This window comes from Varroa destructor, unplaced genomic scaffold, assembly GCF_002443255.2.
Source record: "Varroa destructor unplaced genomic scaffold, Vdes_3.0 BEIS01000007.1, whole genome shotgun sequence".
Classification (NCBI taxonomy): domain Eukaryota; kingdom Metazoa; phylum Arthropoda; class Arachnida; order Mesostigmata; family Varroidae; genus Varroa; species Varroa destructor.
Genome location: NW_019211460.1, coordinates 15,734,343 through 15,757,791, shown reverse-complemented (window position 1 = coordinate 15,757,791; position 23,449 = coordinate 15,734,343). Strand labels below are relative to the sequence as shown.

General features: G+C 41.2%; 1 protein-coding gene across 2 annotated transcripts; it reads right to left on the bottom strand.

The window, feature by feature from the left end:
- Positions 1 to 17,804: 17,804 nt before the first annotated feature.
- On the bottom strand, positions 17,805 to 23,067 carry LOC111254115 (uncharacterized). Of its 2 annotated transcripts, XM_086975112.1 has the most exons (5): positions 22,252 to 23,067; positions 21,980 to 22,045; positions 21,218 to 21,364; positions 19,550 to 19,964; positions 17,805 to 18,231 (listed from the first exon to the last, which is right to left on the bottom strand). In XM_086975112.1, the coding sequence occupies exons 4-5, from the start codon at positions 19,856 to 19,858 to the stop codon at positions 17,881 to 17,883; spliced, it is 660 nt and encodes a 219-aa protein (XP_086831238.1). In that variant the 5' UTR covers positions 19,859 to 19,964; positions 21,218 to 21,364; positions 21,980 to 22,045; positions 22,252 to 23,067; the 3' UTR covers positions 17,805 to 17,880. The 2 variants fall into 2 exon arrangements, with proteins under 2 accessions (XP_086831238.1, XP_022670375.1); XM_022814640.2 differs by lacking the exons at positions 21,218 to 21,364; positions 21,980 to 22,045 and having other exon boundaries at positions 22,252 to 23,060.
- Positions 23,068 to 23,449: the final 382 nt, after the last annotated feature.

Below are 23,449 nucleotides of genomic sequence, written 5' to 3'. Positions count from 1 at the left end.
GCCAAATTTTCCTGGATATACATAGACGTGCATATAGATGTGCATGCAGACGTATCGTCCTGTATACAGGTACACCGATTGCATACATATTCCTATACCTAGTCAAGATAAGGCATATCTAAAAACGTACAGTATACTCAGGACATGTGGATACTGTAGCTTCGGCGTAGTGAACCAATCGAAACGGACACTTCGTACGCGCGAGCTGTTACTTCAGAGCATCGGCTCATTGACGCTATTGTTGTTGTTGTTGTTGTTGACGACGCATTGTCTGCTTGCCTGTTTGTATCTCGTATGTAAAACATTAGTACATGCACAGTAATGCAATGACCTATCTACCTGGACCGGCAGTTCCAAATCTCTGCGGATGGCAGGAGGATAGCAGTAGTCGTCATACTTTCGAAGAGTTGTAAATTCATAACATAAACAAAAGTTAATTCGTGTTTCACGTCTGTATTAAACCAGCCACATTTGTCTAGCGGTGGCTGCCGTTACCGTAGCTACAGCGGTATTGTCGTTGTCGACGATGTCGCCCCCTATTGCTGGATCAGCGGCAGATAGCCAGGGGTAATTATGTTAGATGAATGCTGTCTCTCAGCGGCGTATTTGCTGGCGATAGTCGGCTAGTAGCTGAGGCTGGCAGCGCTAAAAGCAGTGTCCAAAGTAGTTCTTTTGTTGCTGCTGGCGGGTGCGGGCTATCAATGAGGTGCTGATCTATGTAGCGCGGAGAATATTGCACTGGTGCCCGCTGATCCACCGTCGTCGATGAAAGGAATACTATATGATTGAGTCTAGTTTCTTGCCGCTTGATTCCTTTTCCCTTTATCTCTTCTGAATGTGCCAAGGCCGTATTGAGGGAGTCAGCAAGGCGAAGACACAGGAAGGGTGTGAAGCAGCAGTTCCTGTGGAGGACATGAAAGGTAGCGGAAGAAAATACATATACATCTGGGAATGGGATAAGATGAGGCCACAGTTTCCAATAACAGTACATTGTACCACTAAAGGACTGTTCGCTAAAGAGCGACGCGAGGCTTTCGTCGCTAGATAGGGTCCGAGTCAAGAGCCAGCGAAGTACCTACGCGTAGACAAAGTCTAGCTACTCACCGAACAGGGTGACAAATCGTGGATGGCGTTTTCAATTTCAAAAATAGGCGGGCTAGGATGTGTACATGTTTTGGGGCTAGAGAACCCCAACTCACATCGACTTGTGTAAATGGAACAGTATACGCATGGGGTGGTTGGAGGCAAACGCGGTCATGAGTAGTTGTGACATTTTGTGTGTCTGACAAAATTTTACTCTAGAAACAAGGCTCTCGAGTACGAGATATCAAAAAAGAAAAAAAGATTTCGTTTCGAACCTTAGCATGTTGTTATTGATGCCAAACGCTCATTGACGGCGTAACGTTTATCTACCGAACGAAATTGTAACACGCATTTCTACCAATGTAGATAAGATTTTCTAAAGTAGCTTAATCGATACCAGCCAATTTTCCAAAGGCCCGATAAAGATTTTGTTTTACATTTGCCTGCGTAACGCGTGAGTATGTTAAACTAGTCGAACTTCAAATCATTTCTTTAGCTTAAAGGTAATATTATAGCTAAACTGTTGATTAGTCTTGTGACATTCGTGTGTCAATAAAATAAGACTACTCGGTAAGTTCTGTTCGATTTGAACTTAAAGTTCGTCTCAATCATTTATGCTACTCTTCATTCTTATTCCGCTATGTAAGAAAACAATATCATTCAGATTCATGCAAATTATCATAAAACCAATACGACTTTATTGGTCCAAAGAAAAGCCGGATAACCTCTGTTTCTAATTTTGCATTAAGTTCCTATGCGCTTATTCATAGTGCGTTAACCTATTAATTTGCTTTTATCTTACGTTCTACAAACAGGTTAGAACTGAATAAATTTGCAAGTGCTATTTTCGATGCATCACTTCGATTCCTGTGTCTTCTGTCGTCACTACTTAGATACACTTCTGCCAGTCAAACCCATTTCTCGATGATGGGTTTTGGCGATGCTTACGTTTAACACATTTCGACTGAAAGGACTATTTAGGCCATCTCTATCCACCGGCATCCTATCTCGAATGTGACTGTACTATACATAAATCGACATCCAACAAAGGAACGCAAATATTAATACATTCTTCACCCTGAGCACTAAACCTCCAATCCTGAATACTCCAATTTTCCATTTGTTCGAACGCCATGAGAGAGATAACTAGCCCTTCATTCTCTGCGACTCCGTATGGTTGTCGGATATCGGTCACCGGCGGTTCTCTGTTGGGGTGACTCTATGCCTTTCCACCTACAACGGTCGGTCGGTCGGTCGGTCGCCCGCCCGCCCGCCCGCCGCTAACGTTGCTGAGCCTATGGAAGAAATAGTGAAAGGGGCAAAAATACCTAAAGCATTTATTTATTTCATATGATGATTGTAAAAGGACGTGGGCCAACAAACAGCCTTTAACTCACTATCATTCGGCATTAAAGGTCGGACACGTATTTCTGTGACTTGTTCGTTTCAGTGCTACGGTAGCCAGAAAGCGGTTGATGATTGTATGTGTCTACCTATTCGAGAGAACGTGTGATGCGTGCTGGAGCCGCTCTCGAAAGCATTTTTGTTGAATAGCTTAGAACTGAGGCTGAGGCAGAAAAAAGGAGAAGTGTCTTGTCATTGAAGGGATGACTCTTAAATTGAGACGGTTAAAGCTTATTGGTGACGACGCCAAATTCAGACAGCCGCTGAAGAATACAGATAGAGATCTGGAGAGAACGAGCGCTAAAGTATCTAACGCCTATTAATAACTACAGATCTCCGGATTAGTTTGAACGAGCGAAAATGGACGACAGTTTACTTCTGTGCATGAAGAAAAGTGTGTAGTGAGAGAACGTCCATCATTTGCTGAATGATGCTAAATGCATCAAAGTACCTTTGAACGTACACATTGGATAATTACAATTTACGTAACGTCAAAAAACATCACTGCATTACTAGATCCATTTGGAATCTTCGTGCCACAAGTCGTTTTCATAACATGTGAAGTTTACTAGGAGTTAAATTGTTTCGCATCTTCTTTAATAATAGTGAAAGTAATGGTTGCCATATGGCTATTTTTATCATACAGAATATCATACACAGTGTATGAAAGCACGGTATTCTTCTGCAATTCGTCATTTGTCAATAATTTAAGTGCAACGGATCGTGCAATATCATGTAATTTTTTACAGAATTACCGCAGACTCTTATTTCAGCTAATTGCTTAGCAAGGACGGTATGGACGCAGAACTTACAAGCAAGCACAACTCGAACATAACAACGAGGACCACAGACCCGTCCGTTTCTGGTGAGGGGACAATGTCCTATGTGCCTGCTTACGCCAATATATCTTACCTAACAATGAGCTGACTCACTTTCGCTCGTGAGTACCCCCTTGAGGTTCTGCTCCCTTACGACCTGTGGCACCCCCGCAGATACTTGCGCGCGCGCACATAAGTTTACACATACATACGCGTGGAAACACGCGAAGATATCCATATCACTCTCCTTTCGAGTCCTAACTTCTGCCGAGCAATAAGACAGCGCTGGTAGACAGATAAATTCAAACGGAAAGAGATTCCGGCTGTTTCTTTGTCGTCAATCGTTTGACATTTCAGAACGATGTAGAGCAATCCAGCTGGCTTCAAGGGCATCGCCAACTTTGGTATATTATTGTCTATACGATTAGCACTATAGAGTTACGCTATAATCCAGTATCCGTGCAGGGAACTCCAAACGCATTCTTTAATTCTGCTTTTCTAACCGCATGTATGTTAACTGCATACAAAAACGGGAGCTGAAACCAAGTTATTAAGCAATTTTTCGTAAGTTTGTAATTTAAATTCATTCGTCCCTTTCGCTACTTTTTATGTTACATATTTTTATTGAGAACTTGAAAGTAAAGTCGAGTGTCACGCGAAATCAGCTACGTATGCTTCGATCCTGCAGTATATTCACTACTGAAAAAGGCACATTGTGAACTCACGATAGTACTAAAACTAACACACAAACGGAATATGGTCGACTCTCTGTTAACTATGTGGACAAGTTGTCTCCCGTTTAAGTTTCGAAAAACTTACACGAATTCTGGCGTTGGTTTGGATTCAAGTCACTTTTTTCTTATTTCGTATCAGCAGTGGCTCTGAAGTGATGGCGTATTAAAAAAAAATGGTCTAAATATAGGCTGACCCAAATATAATGTTAATCTAAAATAGTCGTTATTGTCAAATTAGCTTCAATAGAAGACTGATATCTCTCAAAATGTTCTTATCTGAAATGAGCCGCGTCGAAAAAACACGCACAAATGATCATAGATAGTAGAAGTAGCCTTTGGATCAGTCTTTTCGTCGCTTTATTTGTAACCCGTTTTTCGCTTCCAGTTAGGAGAGGTTCCCTATGAGCGCAACTAGATCAGAGATTACTAAGCCCGTTTTGGGAGCAACCGTCTGGTTGCAGAAAGCGAGATTGGCTATGATACACCGACAACCGTAATCCACTGTGGCTTACTTTTGTTTGCAAGCTTTGTGACAACTTCATCTTTTTGTCTGACTCTATGATTTGAAGCTTTCAAGTTGTATTCGTGTGAAACGGCCCCAAGCTATGAAGAGATTCTACTCTGATATTATATAATAAATAGCCATCTAATGCTCTCGGTCGCTACTCGCTGTTAGGGTCAACAAAGCAAGAGATGCAATCTCACTGGTAAATTGTTTCGTTAAAAACAATGAAAATAGATAAATGATTAAAGGGAATTTACATGAGATTTGCGTTTATCTCCCGAGTTCACTCATTCGTCTACACCGAAACTCGTCAAACAGGTTTTTTTCTTCGTCTTTGCATCATCATTCGAAGAGAAATCTTATAGAAATAAGGTAGAGCATAGTCGCTATTATCAGTACAGGCAGCGTCAAATATAAGTAGATCATTAAAGCAAATCAAGATTATCAGAATGGGAGAATTTTGTTTAATTGAATGCTCAGAGACTCGCCCGCAGCTAGAGGATAATCTTTGAGGGAATTCTCAGACATAGGAAAAAGCTAGCCAGGAATAAGGTATCTACCTTAAGCAACGCAGTCTCGATTTCAGTTTGTAGTTGCCTCGAGCGTATGCGCGACCTATCCATATATATATATATATATATGTGTCTGTGTGTGTGTGATGCCACAGTTTGGCCTTGTTCGTATCTCGAATTTAGTATCTTTAAAAACAATCATGTTCTTTGAAGTTTAAAGCAGCCTCCGGTCTTTGCTGGACTGAGGTCCTGATTCTTATTTCAAGATATATTGAAGTGCTCTATAAGACCAGCTGTGTATATATAAAGTAGCGGCTATCGTACTGGGAGACGCCGTGATTCTATTTACAGCCTAATTTACAAACTGGCAGTTCCTTCCTGTAGGTATGTAAAGTTTAATTAACTAACTGGTACCATCGACTACTTTATTAAGGCTGATGCTACATATAATTCCAGTAGTGTAAACGCGACGCAAACATTTCGGCGAGCTAATACCTTCTGCTAAACTTTCCGCAATTATCTACGTAGACCTTAGCCACCACCAAATGAAAAGTTGCTTTAAACGCCTTTATCGTAACGGCGATTCGCGTCTAAACATTTGTCGTCGGAAGTGACTCCCTAATGAACAGAGCCCATTTTTATTACAGAAAGCCATGACACTATAGCGCACCATTGTGCGGACATCTTCGCTATCACGAGAACCCATATACAGGCGAACCATTATCGTTTTAGATGTTAGCGTTGAAACAGCCATCCGGTTGCGTCTTTGACAATGCGCTAGGTATCCTTTGCAGAGATAGAACTTCAGCGCCAAGCGTTAACTGTCCACGCGCTACATCCTGTTGATTCGCGCGGCTCTCAGGTACGACCTATAACGAGCTGCCTCAAAACATCAATTGCATTATCTGTTTTTATAGGGTATTAGGGAGGTGTTCTCTATAGTGAAAGACAACAATATAAAACGACATGAGCAGACGTAACATAATGTTGGGTTGCTGTTTGCGACTTGTTGGAAATACGAAGGTTGAAATCGACACGTCGAAATTAGAAAGTTATGATGAACTTGATAGAGTTTTCGTCTAACCCTGGAGTAAACTTTATTGTCAAAAATGACCGACTGGCGTCGATAGCTGCTAATGTCCTTATGCTGCTACGTGTCCTAAGAAAATCGAAAGTACAGGTTCTAAGCCAAACACAATTAAAAGCGTTCAGTACAAAAAAAAACAACAAAAAATTTTTTATAGGAATTAGTGCCAAGATATCGACATATCTACTAGTTCTACCAGTGGCATCATTTCGATCAAAGTAGTTCCAGTAACAAACTAGAAGTTTCGGTCCGGATTTGTGCCCGAGCCATTTGTCTTATTCTGTTATTCAGTAATTGTTCCTACTAATGCTTGATAAAACCTTTCGAGAAAAGTGTTCGTCTAATAACAAGTACGTGATAGGCAACAAGAGTCATAACTGCAATGTTGCTATTGCTACACATCCAGCTTGGCCGTCTCTCGTAAACGCTAACGTCTTTGACCGTTTTACTGAGTAGATGATATTCAAACAGAAAATTATGGCACTGTTTTGATGCAATAGGCCGTCGTCACTAGTCAGGAAATAACCAATTAGGTCCACGATTTGTCCTCTGCCACAAATGAGTTCCCAACCTTCACACCTTTCATCGTCTCATGTGGAAAGACAGAGCATGGAAACAGCCTTTTTTTCCATTAATGGACTAATATACACCAGCGAATCATTAACAATTAACCATACCATACCGTAGCATTCGTTTGTCATCGACTCATCAGTGCCCGTCAAAAATTCTCCACTTTGAAAACGCTGATGTTAGGGTAACTATAACCAGGATTAGTTTTACTACAGCCTATAAAGAAGCGAGCAACATTCGCAACGACTCAACTTTTAAAAAGCCCCGTTACTCTGTCGATACATAGCCCATATATATATTTGTATATATATATATATATATATATATCCACCCAATTTCTGTATAACAACGATTCAACCATCCACTGTTGGCGCATGCGACCCGAACGGACTCGCATGAACGCGAAGCACCTTAAGCGCTCACTCACACATAAGCACATAGAGAAAAGGGCTCATATGAACGTACCTTCACAGGTACCCACTAGCAACAATAGCCTAATCAGTCTTCGAGAACTCCGAGCTGCGTTGAAACTCGAACGAGAGTGACTGCAATAGCAACTAGCGGCAGTCGCTGGCCTGCAAGGCGACTATCGATGCGCCTCAGTGGGGCTTCAGTCGAGACTTTTTGCTGATGATAGTGCTTAGAGTATTCCTACTACCACTGTCTTTGTGGACCCTGCTGCCGTATCTATAGTCTTTTTCTTGTCCCTCGTTTTTCACTCCTCTGCTTTTCCGCTTTATGCTTCTCTGTCACACACATAAACACTCTAGTCGCTGGAGTCTCGCTCATAGATTCAGCCGCTACACGGCTGCCGAATGTAAAGGAACACATCAGTGGGAGTGCGGTAGGGTCGAGTAGAAATGTCGGCGAAGGCTCCGTGTGATGGCGGTAACAGACGCAGCTAGTATTGCCTCGCAGACTGGTCGCCTGGTCATTCGGGGTACTGAATTTCGACCCTGTCCCTCGCGACAAAGGCTATAGCAGCGATCGTCGAATGGGCAAGCCATTCTCCTCGAGAGTGAATGCTAGATATATAGAGCACCATTCAAAGTGTAATTTTCAAGCGGGTGGCTACTTTAGATAGACAGCAAAAAAAGAGAGAGCGACATCATTTCATTCAGCATGCTGAGTTCATTAAACGAAGCATTGGCGCCGCGGCTACAGGGTAGCACGCTCGTCAGCCTAAGGCTTAGTCGGTGACAAGCATGTCCTGTTCCTATCGGCTATATCGATAAGTGAGCGAATAAAACACGGACTCGCTTGCAGTAATTCCTGCATACGTACTGTAACCAGGGCGACTTCGTTTCCTGTGGCTTGTGTCGTAAGCGTTGACGGAGCATCGTGCAAGTTCTTGGGATTGTTACAATCTGATGACTACATGGGACAACTGGCTTCAAGTGGCCTTTACAGGAAAACCGACATCGACCGTCAACAGGGTCGTTCGCCAAATGGGTAGCACCGTAAGGGGAACAATAGGGTGGAAATATTTACAGCCAAAATGCGAAATTACTCAGACTATCCACTATCAGGCTAAAGGGTCGACAAGCACTGGCTATGTGAGTAAACTCGTGATAGATATACTGCAAAGCGAAACAAAAAAGGAAGTGTTCCACAATAGAAAAAAGATTGCTCTAGGACAAAAAAAAGATCCGAATAGGTCCAAATAAACTTCCCCTTCATCTATGATGGCAGAGTTATAGCGCAGTAGCAAATCGGAGTCTCCGGCGACGAGACCTACCCTGTCGTTACATCGATTGCTATCTAACTACTTTGTAGAGAAATGATCTGTCTTTGTAGGAGGAATCTCTAGCGAGGTTAAAGGCTTAAAAAATAAGTGCTTGTCGATGTCAACGTCTAGCCAACTACTTTATCCAGAAGATGAACTTCCGCCTCGATCTTAGATAATTTGAGAGAACATACGTTTTGCAGCTATTATAAGCTATTAAATGAACATCATGTATTATTTTTCTGTTTCAGCCGAGCTACTGAAGTTCTTTTGCACCTTTCGATGTGTCCTATTTTTTTACATACAAACTAACATGCGAGCTTATCAGATATGAGGAAAGCTTTACTGGCAGATATCACTCAATCATGATTAGAACAATGTCGATTTCGCTTAAGAGTGAGATGAACTTAATGTAAGGCTCTAATTAAGTAACGAATTTTTCTTCCTGTCGTCCCAGGTGCTTGAAATAGTAAGGGCTAAAATAATTACTTCGCAACGGTCTCTATATAAGAGTTGTCTCCCGCATTCGATCAACTTATCTTTCTTGACATAGCTACACTTTCTTCAGCATTGTCCCATAACCACAGCATTGCAAAGCTAAATATATTCCTGATTGCTTTCAATGCCAGCAAGGGTAGGGAAGCCGAGTGCGTATAGGGGCTTTGCTTCTTAAGAACGACGTGAAATGAAGATCGCTCAACAGCTAGCCTTTAACCTATTAGGTTTAGGAGTATACAGGTAAAATGAAAGTTACAAGGGTACATTGATCACTTATGTGAGTGTACTTCTTTTTCGATGTTCTATCCTAATATTTTCCTGTGACACTCTCAAACGACCAAAAGCTTACATTTACACAATAACTCCGACCAGACCCATCCTCGATGAATGGCTATAGCATGAGACCTAAGTCCGAGTAAGTGAAGCTTTTCACCCTATTAGCTGCTGCCATCGACTATAACGTTGTAATCTCGACATTTGTAACTTCATTCGTTTACCGAAGCAGTTACATTGCTTTTGGTATTTCATTTTTATTCGACGTGAAATCAATGAATCCGGTTTTTACAGTTGACAAGCAACAAATACTCGCTCCGAAACGAAGATCCGTGTGGGCGTTAAGTAAGTTGAGCAGGAATATCGGTCTACATTGTGAATAGGGGGTCTTATATTGAATATATCGTACGCTTCTTGTATTGGGCGTCGGTTATTTTCGTTTGTTTGCTGTACTATATACCGCTATACATAGGTTGAATGCTTCATCAGGGCAAGCCGAGAGGGAAGTGGTACAACGTTAGTTGTTGGGAGTCCTTTTAGTCGAAGATTGGCAGAGCCGGATAGGGTTCACGCTCGAAAACTTATCATTAAATGTGTTATGGCGGCCCTAGCGGCAATGGTGGAATATATTCTTAAATGCTTCATTCAGTGACGCGATGACATATTTCAAATTGTAATAGAAATTTCAGATACTTATAGAGAGACTATTCACAATGGGCAGACTTGAGACAATACACCAGCAATATTGGGGCTCGTTGGGCAGCTGGGCCAAACGTAAACTCGTAGAAAACATTTGCATGCATCTGCCTATTGGTTCAGTGATGCGGTTTTCTAGAGAAGGAAGCTTCTTCAAATATATCGAGATCTTCTTCATGTCTCAGTAATTTCACAGTAACGATTCTGACACCCTTTTGTTGATAGGGCCTTGTCGAATGGCAGTATTTATGGCTCATCCTATAGAATAAATAGCAGTAAGCGTTTTGGTGATCTTTACGCCAATTTATAGTGAACAGGTTATGCTAATCATTACGAGGTAATATCTGCCGACGAATAAGCGTATAAACCGCCGATCTCTGCGGACATTTTGTGTGAGTCAACGTGTGTACGTCGGCCGGTTTCCTCTTTACCGCAGAGTATGTGGCTTGTAACACTTTTATTAGGGAAATATAGCAAGAGGTACGTTGTTTCATACCTGCGTCAGAACTACGCTTCCAGTTCACTTCAAGCCATACACATTTTAGTTAAGCCGAACCGGTCTTTTACTTATACTTACAACTTCTTGGTGGCCAATGTCAGAGTGGCTTTGCTAAAGTAACTTAGCTTCTACATAGATGTTTGTAGCTTATTCTGCATTTGGCAATTCTTCTCTGTTGTATGTTTGAATATATCTCTGCGCTTTCTCGAAATGAAGTATTTTTGATACAAAATAGCTAGTTACAAAGGATCTCGATCACTTCACGCCCTCGAAATTGCTTCGCCATAATCCTTCTCCTATGGAAGACTGTCTAAGTCAGTGTGACTGACTCAGCCAATCTGCCTAACTAGGGTTGGTCACTGTGGGGCCATAGCGCTGTTGCTGATTCTACGACTCATACCTCTAATGGGTGATGTTTTTATCCGATTTGAAGCCAACCCAACCCCTGCCTGAGATCGTTTATTACTATTGTAGAAATGTCACCAGTTAGGTTTTTCCGTTACGATCTGTGATTAGCTAACGCCAAACGTTAACGGGTTCTTCGTTTATTACAGCCCTCGTTAAAAGAAGGAGAGAATCTGAGAGCTTTCATTGGGAAGGCTCGTTTGCTCGTCATTGGGTGTTTAACAAAAAGCGAATCGTACAACTGCTACCAAAGAAAAGACTACTCGTCACTATTTAACAAACGACACTCGCGAAGTGTCGCTTACGACTGTGAACCATTTACCGCTGATATCCACGCTCTAACAAAGAGCGTTTGACGCTCTTAGGCTAGCTCAAGCGCTAGCCCAATTATCCCTGTTCTCGAAATATATTATAAAATATATATATGATTGATTAAGGCTGGAAAAAAATGTATGTTTGAGGCCCGACGGGCTTGAAACACCCCACGAATCACCGCGTGACGAAAGTGTGAGGGTGTTGTTGTAAACGGTCAGTTGTTGTCTCTATCAAGCGGGTAGGGCTCGCGATGATTCGTGAGGTTGATTAGTGAGGGTGCTATGCCATAGTGATAGCGAATACAAAGGTTGCAACATTAAAATACGGTACATCTGCTTTTGAAGAACCCAAAACATTAATTTTAGCAAGTGACGTCGAACGAAGTTATTATTGAAGTCGCAGAGAAAAGTGCGAATGGTAGCAGCGGGATGACCATATAATATATAATGACTCAAACGTCGTGTATAGATAAATAGCTCGCTTTTGCGAAGTAACTAATCATGAAAGATCGCGATGCGTTGACTCGGCTGAGAAGATTATAATCCTGTAGACACTGATCGAGATTGCTGTTGACGAGTAAGATAAGGTTTTCGCAATCTAACAGGATAACTCATTATTAAGTTAGCAAGAACCCTGTTCATGGAAAAACTGCAGACGGTGACATTTAGGACACACAGGTTGATTTTGAAGCTGAAAAAATCTAAGGACATTTAACATAAAGGATCTATCAGTCAGCCAGCCACAAATAGCTAGGCACATGCATTCTTCTTCGTATTTCTAGCAAAGAGCTCATATGTTTCGCGTATATTTCATAGCGTTGTACAAGATGTACAACCCTATGAAATAAATACACGCGAAGTTGTGATTTCAATGGATAGCTAGTCACGCAGCTAACCGTGGCGTGGTCCGTAACATGAAGTTATAACTACACAAATAGCCCTTTACAAAGAAACGCGGGTCGACTTCAACGGTCTTGTACTTCTAAGGTACAGTGAATTCTACTGAATTTAGAACGGGTAAAGCTTTGTTTCAGGTACTAGTAATCTTGTTTATAGGTTGATATACCAATGTAGTACGAGAGATTGTACGTAGCTGGAAGAATGAACGGAACTATACTACCCAATATCCACATATTCATCAAAACGCAGAAGTGCACTGATTATATACAAACACACACTTGATTATGATAACGAGCACTTCCAAGTTATCATACGAAAATTGTGTATACGAAGCCGTCATAAGAAGAATATTTGGTTGGCAAAGCTAACGAAAACGATTTTTCATATTTGCCGCGCAAACGAGGCAGTAGTAGAATGGCCCTTTACGACCTGGTCAGGATGGGTCCTCTAGCGCGCATACCCAAACTTCGAAGATCCCTATACAGGTAATAAACGAACGACTCCAGATGAGCCTGACAACGGTAGACTATTCACTCCTAGAGTAGCTTATGTCGAATAGGTTAAGAATAGAGAATCTCTATGCTTGAACCCCTTAGTCGTATATATTGCATTGGTCCTATTTCGTCATAGGCAGAGCAGCTAATTGGGCCAATCATACTCTCATCTGATCAGGGAGAAGCTGAAATATTATTAATTGAACCGTAATGAGTTACCTCGTGTGACTTATGAAAGGAAAGCAGTGGACTAACAAAGGTAAATAAGGAAATGTGAGAAATGCACGAAAAATTACATTGTATATTATAATTTATGTAAATAACAGTCAGCAACTATGGTGTGATCTACGAACTATGGAGATAATTTCTATCTCATCAAAAACGTAGGCTTTTATTGAAGGCCCTCAATAGGTTCACAGTTTGAATGAACAATTCGTTAGTCGCTAACACTTAGTGGTGACGTTTGTTTAAGCCATCGGTTGTATATCCGAACGCAGCCTTTTTCCAAGTCTCCCAAACATTGATTTTGGTCTATTTGAATACTTGTTTGTAAGAGGTACCGGCCACTGCGGGGCATCTTTGACTTGATGACAGGACATCATCCCTCTCTGATGACTAACGAAATCTGGCCTTCGATTTTTCAGCCAACGTTCGGATTCCCACGAGATAGCAACAATTTGCTTGCAGGTGTGTATGTGATACATGACGTATTTGCCATCATATGTAAATTAAGCTCTGATATTAGGAGTTGGTTGGCGCAACCTGGACACTTGCAATGACAGCCGCAAATCGCTATAGATCGTCTCAGGTGATATGGCCCTCTATCTCTGATGTGCACAGTGATGGACGAGAGAGTGAAGGGGTAACAGGTAACGAGTCATACAATGAGTGCATTTTGATAGACAGTTTTTCTCTCGAAAAAATGTCTCCGAAAATTTGTTCCGCTGCTTGCTGGCGGTTGGGCACCATCTTAGTAACCCGTCAGGGACTGTTCCTCTCTCTCTCTCTCTCCTATGTGATTCTCGTTATTTTTGCAAATTAGCGTAGCATTAATATTACTATTCATCCAGCTCCAGTTATTAGAAATAGAAAAGGCCAGACGAGTACGATCGGTGGGCTGCCGTAACCAGGAACTGTGTACACGGGTAGTAAGTAGTGCTTGTAGTTCTGCCTCCCTGAACACTTCGTGAGGCTTTTTTTCGAAGCACAAAATCTGCACTGAAGCAAAAATGCCTCCATGCCAATATCGCTTACTAGAAAGGAACTACTGTGATAGGAATTTGTGAGTCGACAGTGGCCTTAGTAGTGTCGATCGAGTGGAACTTCTGGGATTTCTCGCTTAACCGGTACGGGCCTTTGTAATAAACTTGATTTCTTTGTTCCTTCCTATCTTTCTCTTCGGTCTTTTCTCTTGGTCGTCTCGTGCGTTATCTGCTTTTCAAGGCTCACCATCATCACTATAATTATTGCCAGCAATGCGATTCTTATTAGAGACACGACGGCACCGCTGAATTGTATCAATGGTAATTAGATAATCGTACACGAAACTATACGACGAAAGTAATGAGTTTTTTGTATTTGAAATATGCAAATGCTGTACATATCAGAAAGCTATTTGACCAAGTTAAATCATACTACCGCACTAAATATGTAGCAAATTTTCTTTAGTAGTAGCAAATTGTAAAATTTTGTCCTAGAATAGATTTCAACAAGTTTTTTTTTAATTTAAAAAAACTCCTGTGTTGCAATATTACAGGTAGTCGCATACCATGCGTATTTAGTTTATTGACCTATAAGATTACTGATATTGACCAACGTCTCTTACATTTTGGCAAGCACTTATATATATACATATGGATAAGATCACTAATAGCAACTGAGTTCGTGTGAATTAGGAAAAAATAGGGCAAAGAAAAGTTGTCTGGCCTTTATTTCTATTCTGGCATCTGTTTCCTTTGTTTCGTACCATTGCTTTTGTCTCCTAGCCTCAGTGCAACTTACCGAGTCGAAAGATGCACTGACGTCCATTTGCCATGAGGATCGATTACTTCAAACCGGTTCTACGACACAAATCGTTCGAAGTTGTATGCGTGGCACAGCAGGAAGAAACTAATGACGATAATATTCAAATCAGATTTAACGCGCTTCAAACTCATACGTGCCTTTTCTTGCCGCGAGCAAAAAAGATGAAATATTTTTGTACCAACATCTATTATGCAGAAATACGTTCGGTCACGAACAGGGAACATCCAAATGGCTTCATAAAGTTGATAACAATGGTGGCTAGCTAAAGACTCCTAATGTAGGGAGGACGGGTGGCGAAACCAATAATCACGGGCAGTAATATTGCATTGTTATTATACTGAGAGTGCAGAACGGATCGTCGCCCCCTGCGAGGTGTGTCTTCGTGGCCGCTGTTCGAGTCAAAATCACTGTGTAACGAACACCATTCGGGAAGCTAGCAAGCCGTCTACCTCTTCTTCCTGTTTTTAGATCATTACCAAACATCGTCTACATACAATGTTACTGTTTTTTTTTTCTGTAGAACCAGTCGAATCATTATTGTCACCGGGGGCAAGCAATAGCATGGGTGCTAAATGGCAATTAGTAAGAGCCAAACGCGGTACAACACATAGCTATAGCGGGCGTTCTGCAGCAGCCGTAAGATAACATCAAGTCGACAATACGAATCAGGCCAATTTCTCTGCACAAAAAAAAATCATAAATAAATTAATCGAACATGGTGCGAGTAAATGCTTGATGGTGCCTTGGTTCGATGACGTCAGGTATTGTAGAACCGTAACGATATGAAGAAAAACTGCGATTGCTGGTCACCAGTTTTAGCCAAATTTTCACGGCACCGATACCCAAAAAAACAGAGTAGGACTCGCTTGAACCATTCGTCGCTGAATAGGTTTAGGTGGCTAATGTTCCCTAGTTGTGTATTGAATGGTATGCCTATGTATTGTACTATGTCTTATCATCCGAAGGGAACGTTTGCGACCTAAGCATTTCGATAAAACTATCCTGCATAGGAGGTTGACTGCGATGATTGGGAAACTGACATTACACTTTACCTATTTATAATAAAAGTCAATGCAATTCGTTATAACAGCAGTATGGAACTATTATAAAAGATGACTAACTTTTGTCACGAACGAAAAGCTGAGAAATCAAATACGTTGAAAGTACCCGGTGTTATATGCCAAGAAATTAATAAAAAGAGCCTGCAAATATCACCTTAACTAGCTCTTAAAGGCCCGATTAACACAGAGAGGTGGTATCTCCAGAACTTACCCATGTATCAGTTTGTCAGCCATTTATATTATCGGTGCAATAATGAGCCTGAAAGGTAGTGTTACTGAGTTGCGATTCACATATTTGGGTCTGTACGAAGTGTTGAAACGTCCGGCACAGCATCCTATACCAGCCGACGAAACAAAAAAAGCCGATCTAGAACAGTTTTCCGTTGCCATTTGCTATGCTGTATCTTCAAATGTTTACGCGTCGCAATGTTGCTTACGAAAGAACAAAACTTGCATTCTGCATAAACGTATTATATGATGGACGACGTTTTTCCTTACGCTTCCCAGAACGCCGAGACATTCGAAAGCGCTGGACGGTGAAAGTTTTCCTTCAGCAAAAGTCTCTGCAGTGAAGCTCAATCGATTACCGAATACGGACCACAACATGTGCGGTTATGCGGCAGACGGCTGTTCGAGCTCGTGGGAAGCGGTCCGATATTATTTACATCGCAAAGAAGTAGGGAGGTGGCGTCCACCTCATCCCATCAAGCTACGACGATATTCGACGGTAGAAAAACATTGAGTAAACGATTCCCTTACGACTACGATTATAATCTCAGAATAACGGAAGCAGAAACAGCAGCGATTCGTAGATTGTATCGAAAATGTTGGTTTTCACGAAATCGTAGAAAAAGACGGAGCAGATGAATTTCCATTGCGTTTACGGGTATCGTCGATACTGCCCCACGGAAGACTCAACATACGCCTCTTTTCTATAATATTAGAGTCGATACTGCGAGGTTCGATTGAGTAAGCTCATTTTCAAGTCTATATACATGTATAATAGTAAATAGCGGCATATATATATTCATATGAATGTGATGTGAAAAGATAAGGTGTGGCGAACCGACCGATTGGTCAGATCGAAGTCAGATTGCCACGAAGGTTCAAAAAACGGCACCAGTCGAGATATCAGCTCAGAAATACGCTATTGCAAGTGTCGTGCGCTTGCATACAAAGTCGTTACCTTAAGTCTGGTACAAGCATCTTTAACGTATATATGTATGAACTTTCAAAATACGTCACTATTGACCTTTGTAAAACGAACTCCCTGTTATGCTTCAGAAGACGAAAAAAATGACCAATTGTCGCTGATCCCTAGCGGTGGCCATGGAAATTGCTAAATCGTTGATCAACAGGGCATATAAACAGCTCTGGCTGTTGGTCAATCTATCACTACGGGCGACGGTCACGTGTGATTGTTGGGTCGCTGAATCCCGGCTAAATCCCGTTGACAAAACTGTAGCCAAAGACAATCGTTCGTAAAATTTCAATTGGGACTATACTTTTCGGTAGCTGTCCTTAAATAACGGGCTAATGATTCAAATGTTTCGTAGCAGGCCAGCGTATGTCGATCGACGAAATGTTTTTTTGTTTTAATGTTTTATCGTTTTAATGTTGAATCAGATCTCGCATATGTAATTCCCGAAGGCATATTTATTTAAATCGGTCAAGTCCATGATTCGAACAATGGACAAAAGCCGTATAAACGAACTCTGATAATACGATGCCCTAATGGATGTACCTATTAATATTGAACGCACGACAATTTAAAGCCGTATAACTTATAAACGTCTGTTTACATTTCTCGTCAGTATTCTATAGTGCTAACTTATAGAGGTATCATAGTTACCCCATTTCCAAACACTGCATATAATCATTGAGACATTAGGCGCACGCGTTATTTAACCATTGGCTAACTAAACAAATATACGTGCTCGGAGCAAAACGAATTCTATTGGCAACGCAGGCTCAAGTTTTCGTACTTAATAGGTGCAATCAATACACAGGGGGGCTTTTCCTCTAATTCTATCATCCCAACTGTTGAAGTCATATAAATATGGACATTAAGCTATCTATATAGCTTTCCACCTTTCTATATAGGCAAATCGAAGGCTGACCGTTGACAGATACGATACTGGAATAGTGCGGATGAGTGCGGATGAACGAGAAGTGATTAACATAATAAGAAACACTGGCGTACTATGCTCGATTTCTTGCAGTTTCGTTTATTAGGCGCACCACTTCGATTAATAGAAGTAATTTGTGGTAGCACATTAGGCTACTGCTGTGGTCGTCGGCGGTAAATTCATCAAGGATCGATCTTCTGACGAAGGATGACTGCTAGTTGAGACACTGAGATCTGCGATGGACAAGGCCTGAGTTACGGTTGTCCCTGTCACCGGAGTGGTGGAAGCAATCATGCTGCTAGCCCCCATCGTCGTGACTGTAATACCGTCGCGTTTAATGCATCGACCCCCGCCATTGCAAGTACCCGAATGTTTTGCTTTAAGAGAATTGGTTCCCTGTAGGTATTCTTTGATTATACATGACATCCCCTTAGGCTTCGGACCAGGTGAATCATAGAATACCGCCGCACGAGGACAGAGGATAAAACACGATGTCTCCTAAAATATTAGACTGGTTATAATAGTGCACATGTATATATATCTGTCGATGTATATTTCAATAGGCGTGTGCTAAAATGTTGAAGCTTCTTATATTTTCACAAGGTTATCATATCAATAGAAAGACATCTGCTTGGTGATCGATGTTAGGCGGGCAAAAACAATTGACAACGATAATCAGTCCAGCACAGATCAATGGTCGTTAGTTTCGATGGGTTCGTGACATGTGCTCTATAGTTTACTTGATGCTTCCCAGTGGAGTACAATAAAACTTACTAGTAACTATACTATAAACAAACTAAAAGCAAAAAATAAATAAGCTTCACCTTCTATACAGAATCTTCGCTACCGTTCACGGCCAGTATACTATGTCATCCTACCGTATTTTTTTTTCAGAGATAATAATTGTCTAGATCATTCGATGTAAATAAGTTGGAGATTTTCACTAAAAAAGAGCAACTTTTCATTAGGCGTCGGAAAGTATATGAAGACGAATTTGGAAACACAGGCAGGCGGATTGTACGACAGCCCTTACAGCTTATGCCACACCATGGGAGAAATATACAGCCGTAATGACTGATTGGCTAAACTGTCCCGAGATTTCTTCCGTGTTTATGCATAAGTAAACACAAAAAGTTCAGTGATAACCCGAGGACACCCTGTGCGCAGCGGATTTCACATAATCTTATCAATATATGGAAGTAATCTCATGTTCATTAAGAACATCACATATCCCGGCTAAGTGGCATGTGTAATTTTTTTGCACTCAGAGACAAGATTTAAGATCATTGTAAACTACTATTCTCAGAGTAGTCTACTACGCGCAGAGTAGTCTAGTTCTGACGATCAGAGGAACACTATGAAAAAAATCTTTTTTTTTTTTTTCTTTCAACGAATATTGTATGAAACTGACATTGATTTTGGAAAGTGTCCCGCTTTCTATTTATCAACTAACTCGCATTTAACAGGCTGGGCTGTATTTGTGCACTATTCGTTTCGTTGCGGACATCAGTTCGACCTTTTAATTCAGACCCCGTCAAACTTCACTTACATTATTGTCATTCGTACGGCCCACAACGATTTTCCACTCATTTCGGTACTCAACCGCAATCATCTTTTTAAAAATTTTATGTGTTTTTTTTTCACAGCATACTCTATTACCGTGCATAGAACATATTCAAAAAGCCGTCCTTTGTTAGCTGCTTATAAGGTCCATCGAAAAGTTTAACTTCGCATTGCTACAACTGGGTGTAATTAGTTGCCATCTGTTGTATGGCCACATTCATATTGAACTGTGCTAGTAAAAAGATAGACTCACGTCGATGATCGGGTCCTGGCCATTAGGACATGAAACAGCCTTAATCGTCGTCTCATATTCCGTCGTCGCTGGTGAAGTAACCATTAAAGAAATGGTAGTAGGTTCAGCGGTGGTTGTAGTAGTAATAGCAGATTCGACCATAGCAGGGACAGCGGCTGCCGGCGTCCCTTCGGAGGACTTTGAGGACAACGGGAAGAGCGCGGCCCTCAATCTTGACTGTGGTCCCAAAGAAGATTCGATATCGGCGGTTCTCGCCGTAAGCCAAAGAATGCTAAAGAACAACAACTTGTTCAAATCGAACACCCCCATCGTTGACAGCGTATTTCTTTTCGAGTTTCAAATACTATCGACGATCAAATCGACGCGAACATAAGGGGCCGTTAGAAAAAGCACTGAAACTTGCAAAGATGATAGCCTGTAATGACACAATATGAGGCAGAAGACGCTTTTATTGGAAATAGACACCGAATTTACCCAAACCGTATCATAGGATTTATGTGTTAGGAAAATAACAACACACATATACAATAGACACATTAAACGGTCGCAAAAAAATTGTTCTAGTCAGTACGTTCAGTCACAGACACATGTAGGCTAAGTCTCTAACACAAATCGGAGTGCTGAAGTTCTTTCCGAGATACGCTTATAAAGCTGTCCAGAAATCATATGGTAAATGTACGGCCGGATAACAGAGAATCCGCTCAGGAATCTCGCCAGGTACATGGAAAGAAGGGAGTGAAAGCTACTGCATACGTTCCAGGCGTTTCGGAGAGGCTGAATATGCTGATAGCAGGCATAAGGGGAAGTTGCACAACGTGGAAAACTTTCTCGTTCCTCTGGTTTGTGTGTGAAGGGGATAACACGCACTTGATAAGTTATTTTTGCAAAAGAAATTAAAGTTATAAGCACGGTTTTTTCGGGTCACATACAGCAAGATACGGCAAAAAAAGGTAGAGGTTTGTTAACTTTGCCCCTCTGTTAAGGAGCAATTGCTGACAAGTTATGAGCTCAAACTTGTTCTGTCTAGTCAAAGTGAAAGTAAGTTTTTGCTCAAGTTATTAAATAATTTGAGGAAACGACAAAAATAGTAATATTCAAATTGATTTTTTTCGATTGCATGAAATGCCATGCTCGGCATAGATACATTCGTATACAAATAAAGGGGGCTATATGTGTATTTAAAACTAGACCCATGGCACTAGTGTGTTAGGGTATGAAAATTGTGCGCGCACTTTACGATGATCTATCGAACAATATTATATCGAACAGCTTATTGGGCCGGGAAATAACCCGAGCGCTTCCCGTGAACAAAAGAGGAAGTCTCCGTAATTATGACGAATTCAATGTAAAAGGCTTTATGCGACGTAAATTATTCAGAATACTGCGGCAGGCATAGTAAAGGATGCTGTTTCTTAGAATACGAATAGAATCACGAACCTTTCAACCATAAGCACCCTGAAACAAATTTAGCTTTAATGGAGGCAAAAATAAAACCTTCTTCCAGTATTAAATAAAAAATCATTTTAATAATAAAGTATGTTGGTTATTGTTAATGATCAGTATTTTTAAGTGCCTTGAGAAGGCACTTAAAAATACTGATATATAGTTAACATTATAATTGGCAGCAGCACAAAAACTGAATAGTCGTACCACGACCAGGTTAAACACCTCTATTCTAAATCGATCTGCTCGACCCAGATGAATACTCTGCATAAATGAAGAGATCCGGACAATGGGCATGACTACCGGTTTCAAAGAGCTTTCAACTAGAGACACACGGGTTTTACTCTCACCAAGGCCAACTGTTCGGAGAGTCTGTGAAAACACGGTTAAATTTAACACTGTAAAACTTATATACATTGTGCAGTTATACTTTCCAACAAAAAGTCTGATTGTCCAAAATAGTCTGACAAAAATATTCACACCTATGAAGCTCAGATTGGATTCCAAAACTTTTATTCTTTACGCTATATCAAACAAATCTCTGGCCACCTACGACAAACGTATAACCACTATGGAGTTCAAGGCCGTTGTATCTGCGAGTCAGTACATCATAATTTGAGTTCTAAATGTGAAATAAAAAAAAAAAAACCGTAAATGTGTTATTAGTTAACTCGTAGCGAATTTCTGGTCGAACAATATGTGATGCGGTAAGTAATCTTTTTGCTCTCGTGTCTAAGCCATGATTAATTCTTAATTTTTGGAAAGGTTTTTCGAACAAAAATTGATCCTGTTTTTGTCGTTGAGCGGTACAGAAGAAAAATATAGTAATCTAATTTTTGAAAAGGCTTTCATAGGAAAAATTTTTTGGTATTTAGGCAAGAACTCAAATTTGTGTCACCCTAGCTGATTCCCGTCTATCACCGTAGAACGTTAGGTGAAGCTACAGGTATTAAAGAACCCATCAAACCAAAACCACAGGTCTCTCACAAATTTCCAGGGTCACAGGTCGTCAATTTTTCACTCAGCTATCGTACCGCCATAAGCCGATAGCATCTGGTAAATGAGAAGAGATTAATTCACATCAAAACAATTTTGAATATCTACAAAGTAACAACAACAACAACAATTTGTTTATACTTGTCCAACTAAACTTGAAAGCTTCTAAGAGAAACATTTTTATTATGATCATGGAAATACAAGAATTAGTAATAATAGTAAGTCAGATCTATGTATTTCAATCAAATTCAAACGTAACTCACTCCGAGACGTCTTCACAAATTGCGACCAACCGCGACGACCTTATCGAGTGGTCCTAACAGAATCCGCCGAGTACCTTTCACAGGTCCAAGAACTATTTTTCAGATAGGCACCCTCACACGCTTCCAACGCACGACAGCCGCATAAATAGCGTGCGCTTTGTTACTGAAGGTGGTTGCCTGGCTGGCTGGCTGGCTGGCTGGCTGACAGGCAGAGAATAGTAAACTATCGCGCGGACAATGGCGGTGCAAAAAAAACACCTTTTTTCCGTTGATATTTGCCCGTCGTTAGTCTCAATGCCGTCGTTCTCTGGTCTTTGGCCATGCGAAGCGCCAACGGAAATGGTCAGACGTTTACCCAAGTTCAGCGACATCTGATACTGCCCCAATAATCAAATCAATTGCGAGCAACACCACAAGTTTAACTATTTGAACGCGCGGATCATTTGGTGCAGGGGTGTATCGGTGCTCGCAGGGAAAACGATGCTGCCGCGTCCGTGATGTATTTCGGTTCATCGAATCTCTTCCCTTTTGCTATAATGCCTAGCGCTACAATTTACGCCGCCAACAACAACAACAACAACAGCCGTCGTAACACAAACAGGCACCTGAAGACGGACGGACAAATGAACGGTAGACTTATACCAACGGGATATAGTAGAAAACCAGAGTGGAGCGGGCTGACTCGATTGATAGATGTTAGAAGGCGAAAGGTCTCGTAGCAGCAGCAGTAGCTGCCAGTGGCTGGGCTAAGTACAGCTCCATTGGGAAAGCTATATGTTGGATTTCTCTAACATTTTAACAGAATACTCTGGAATATCTATTAGAGTTCTATTTTCTGGAACTAATCGGAGGACCTTAGCCAGGTTTTGCATGCTTTGGATACTGTATATACAAGGTGATACGATAGGACTAGGATTTATGGGGACGCTGGACGTCTGGCGGTCACTTCTGTGGTTCTTATAGAGCGACGCAGTAGATCACAGCACCAACAATGCGTGACTCATTTCATCGTCGTCGGCGGCGACCGCATAAGCGCTATCTCCATCCCCTAGACGCTACGCTTTCTAAGTGGCGCCATGTGGTTTATAATGGAATGAGAAAATGGCACCGATTTACTCATGACACGTGCAGTCAACGCCGCTGTTATATAGTGAACAACTGAATTTTTCAGCCGATCGAAAAGTAACGCCATTTTCCA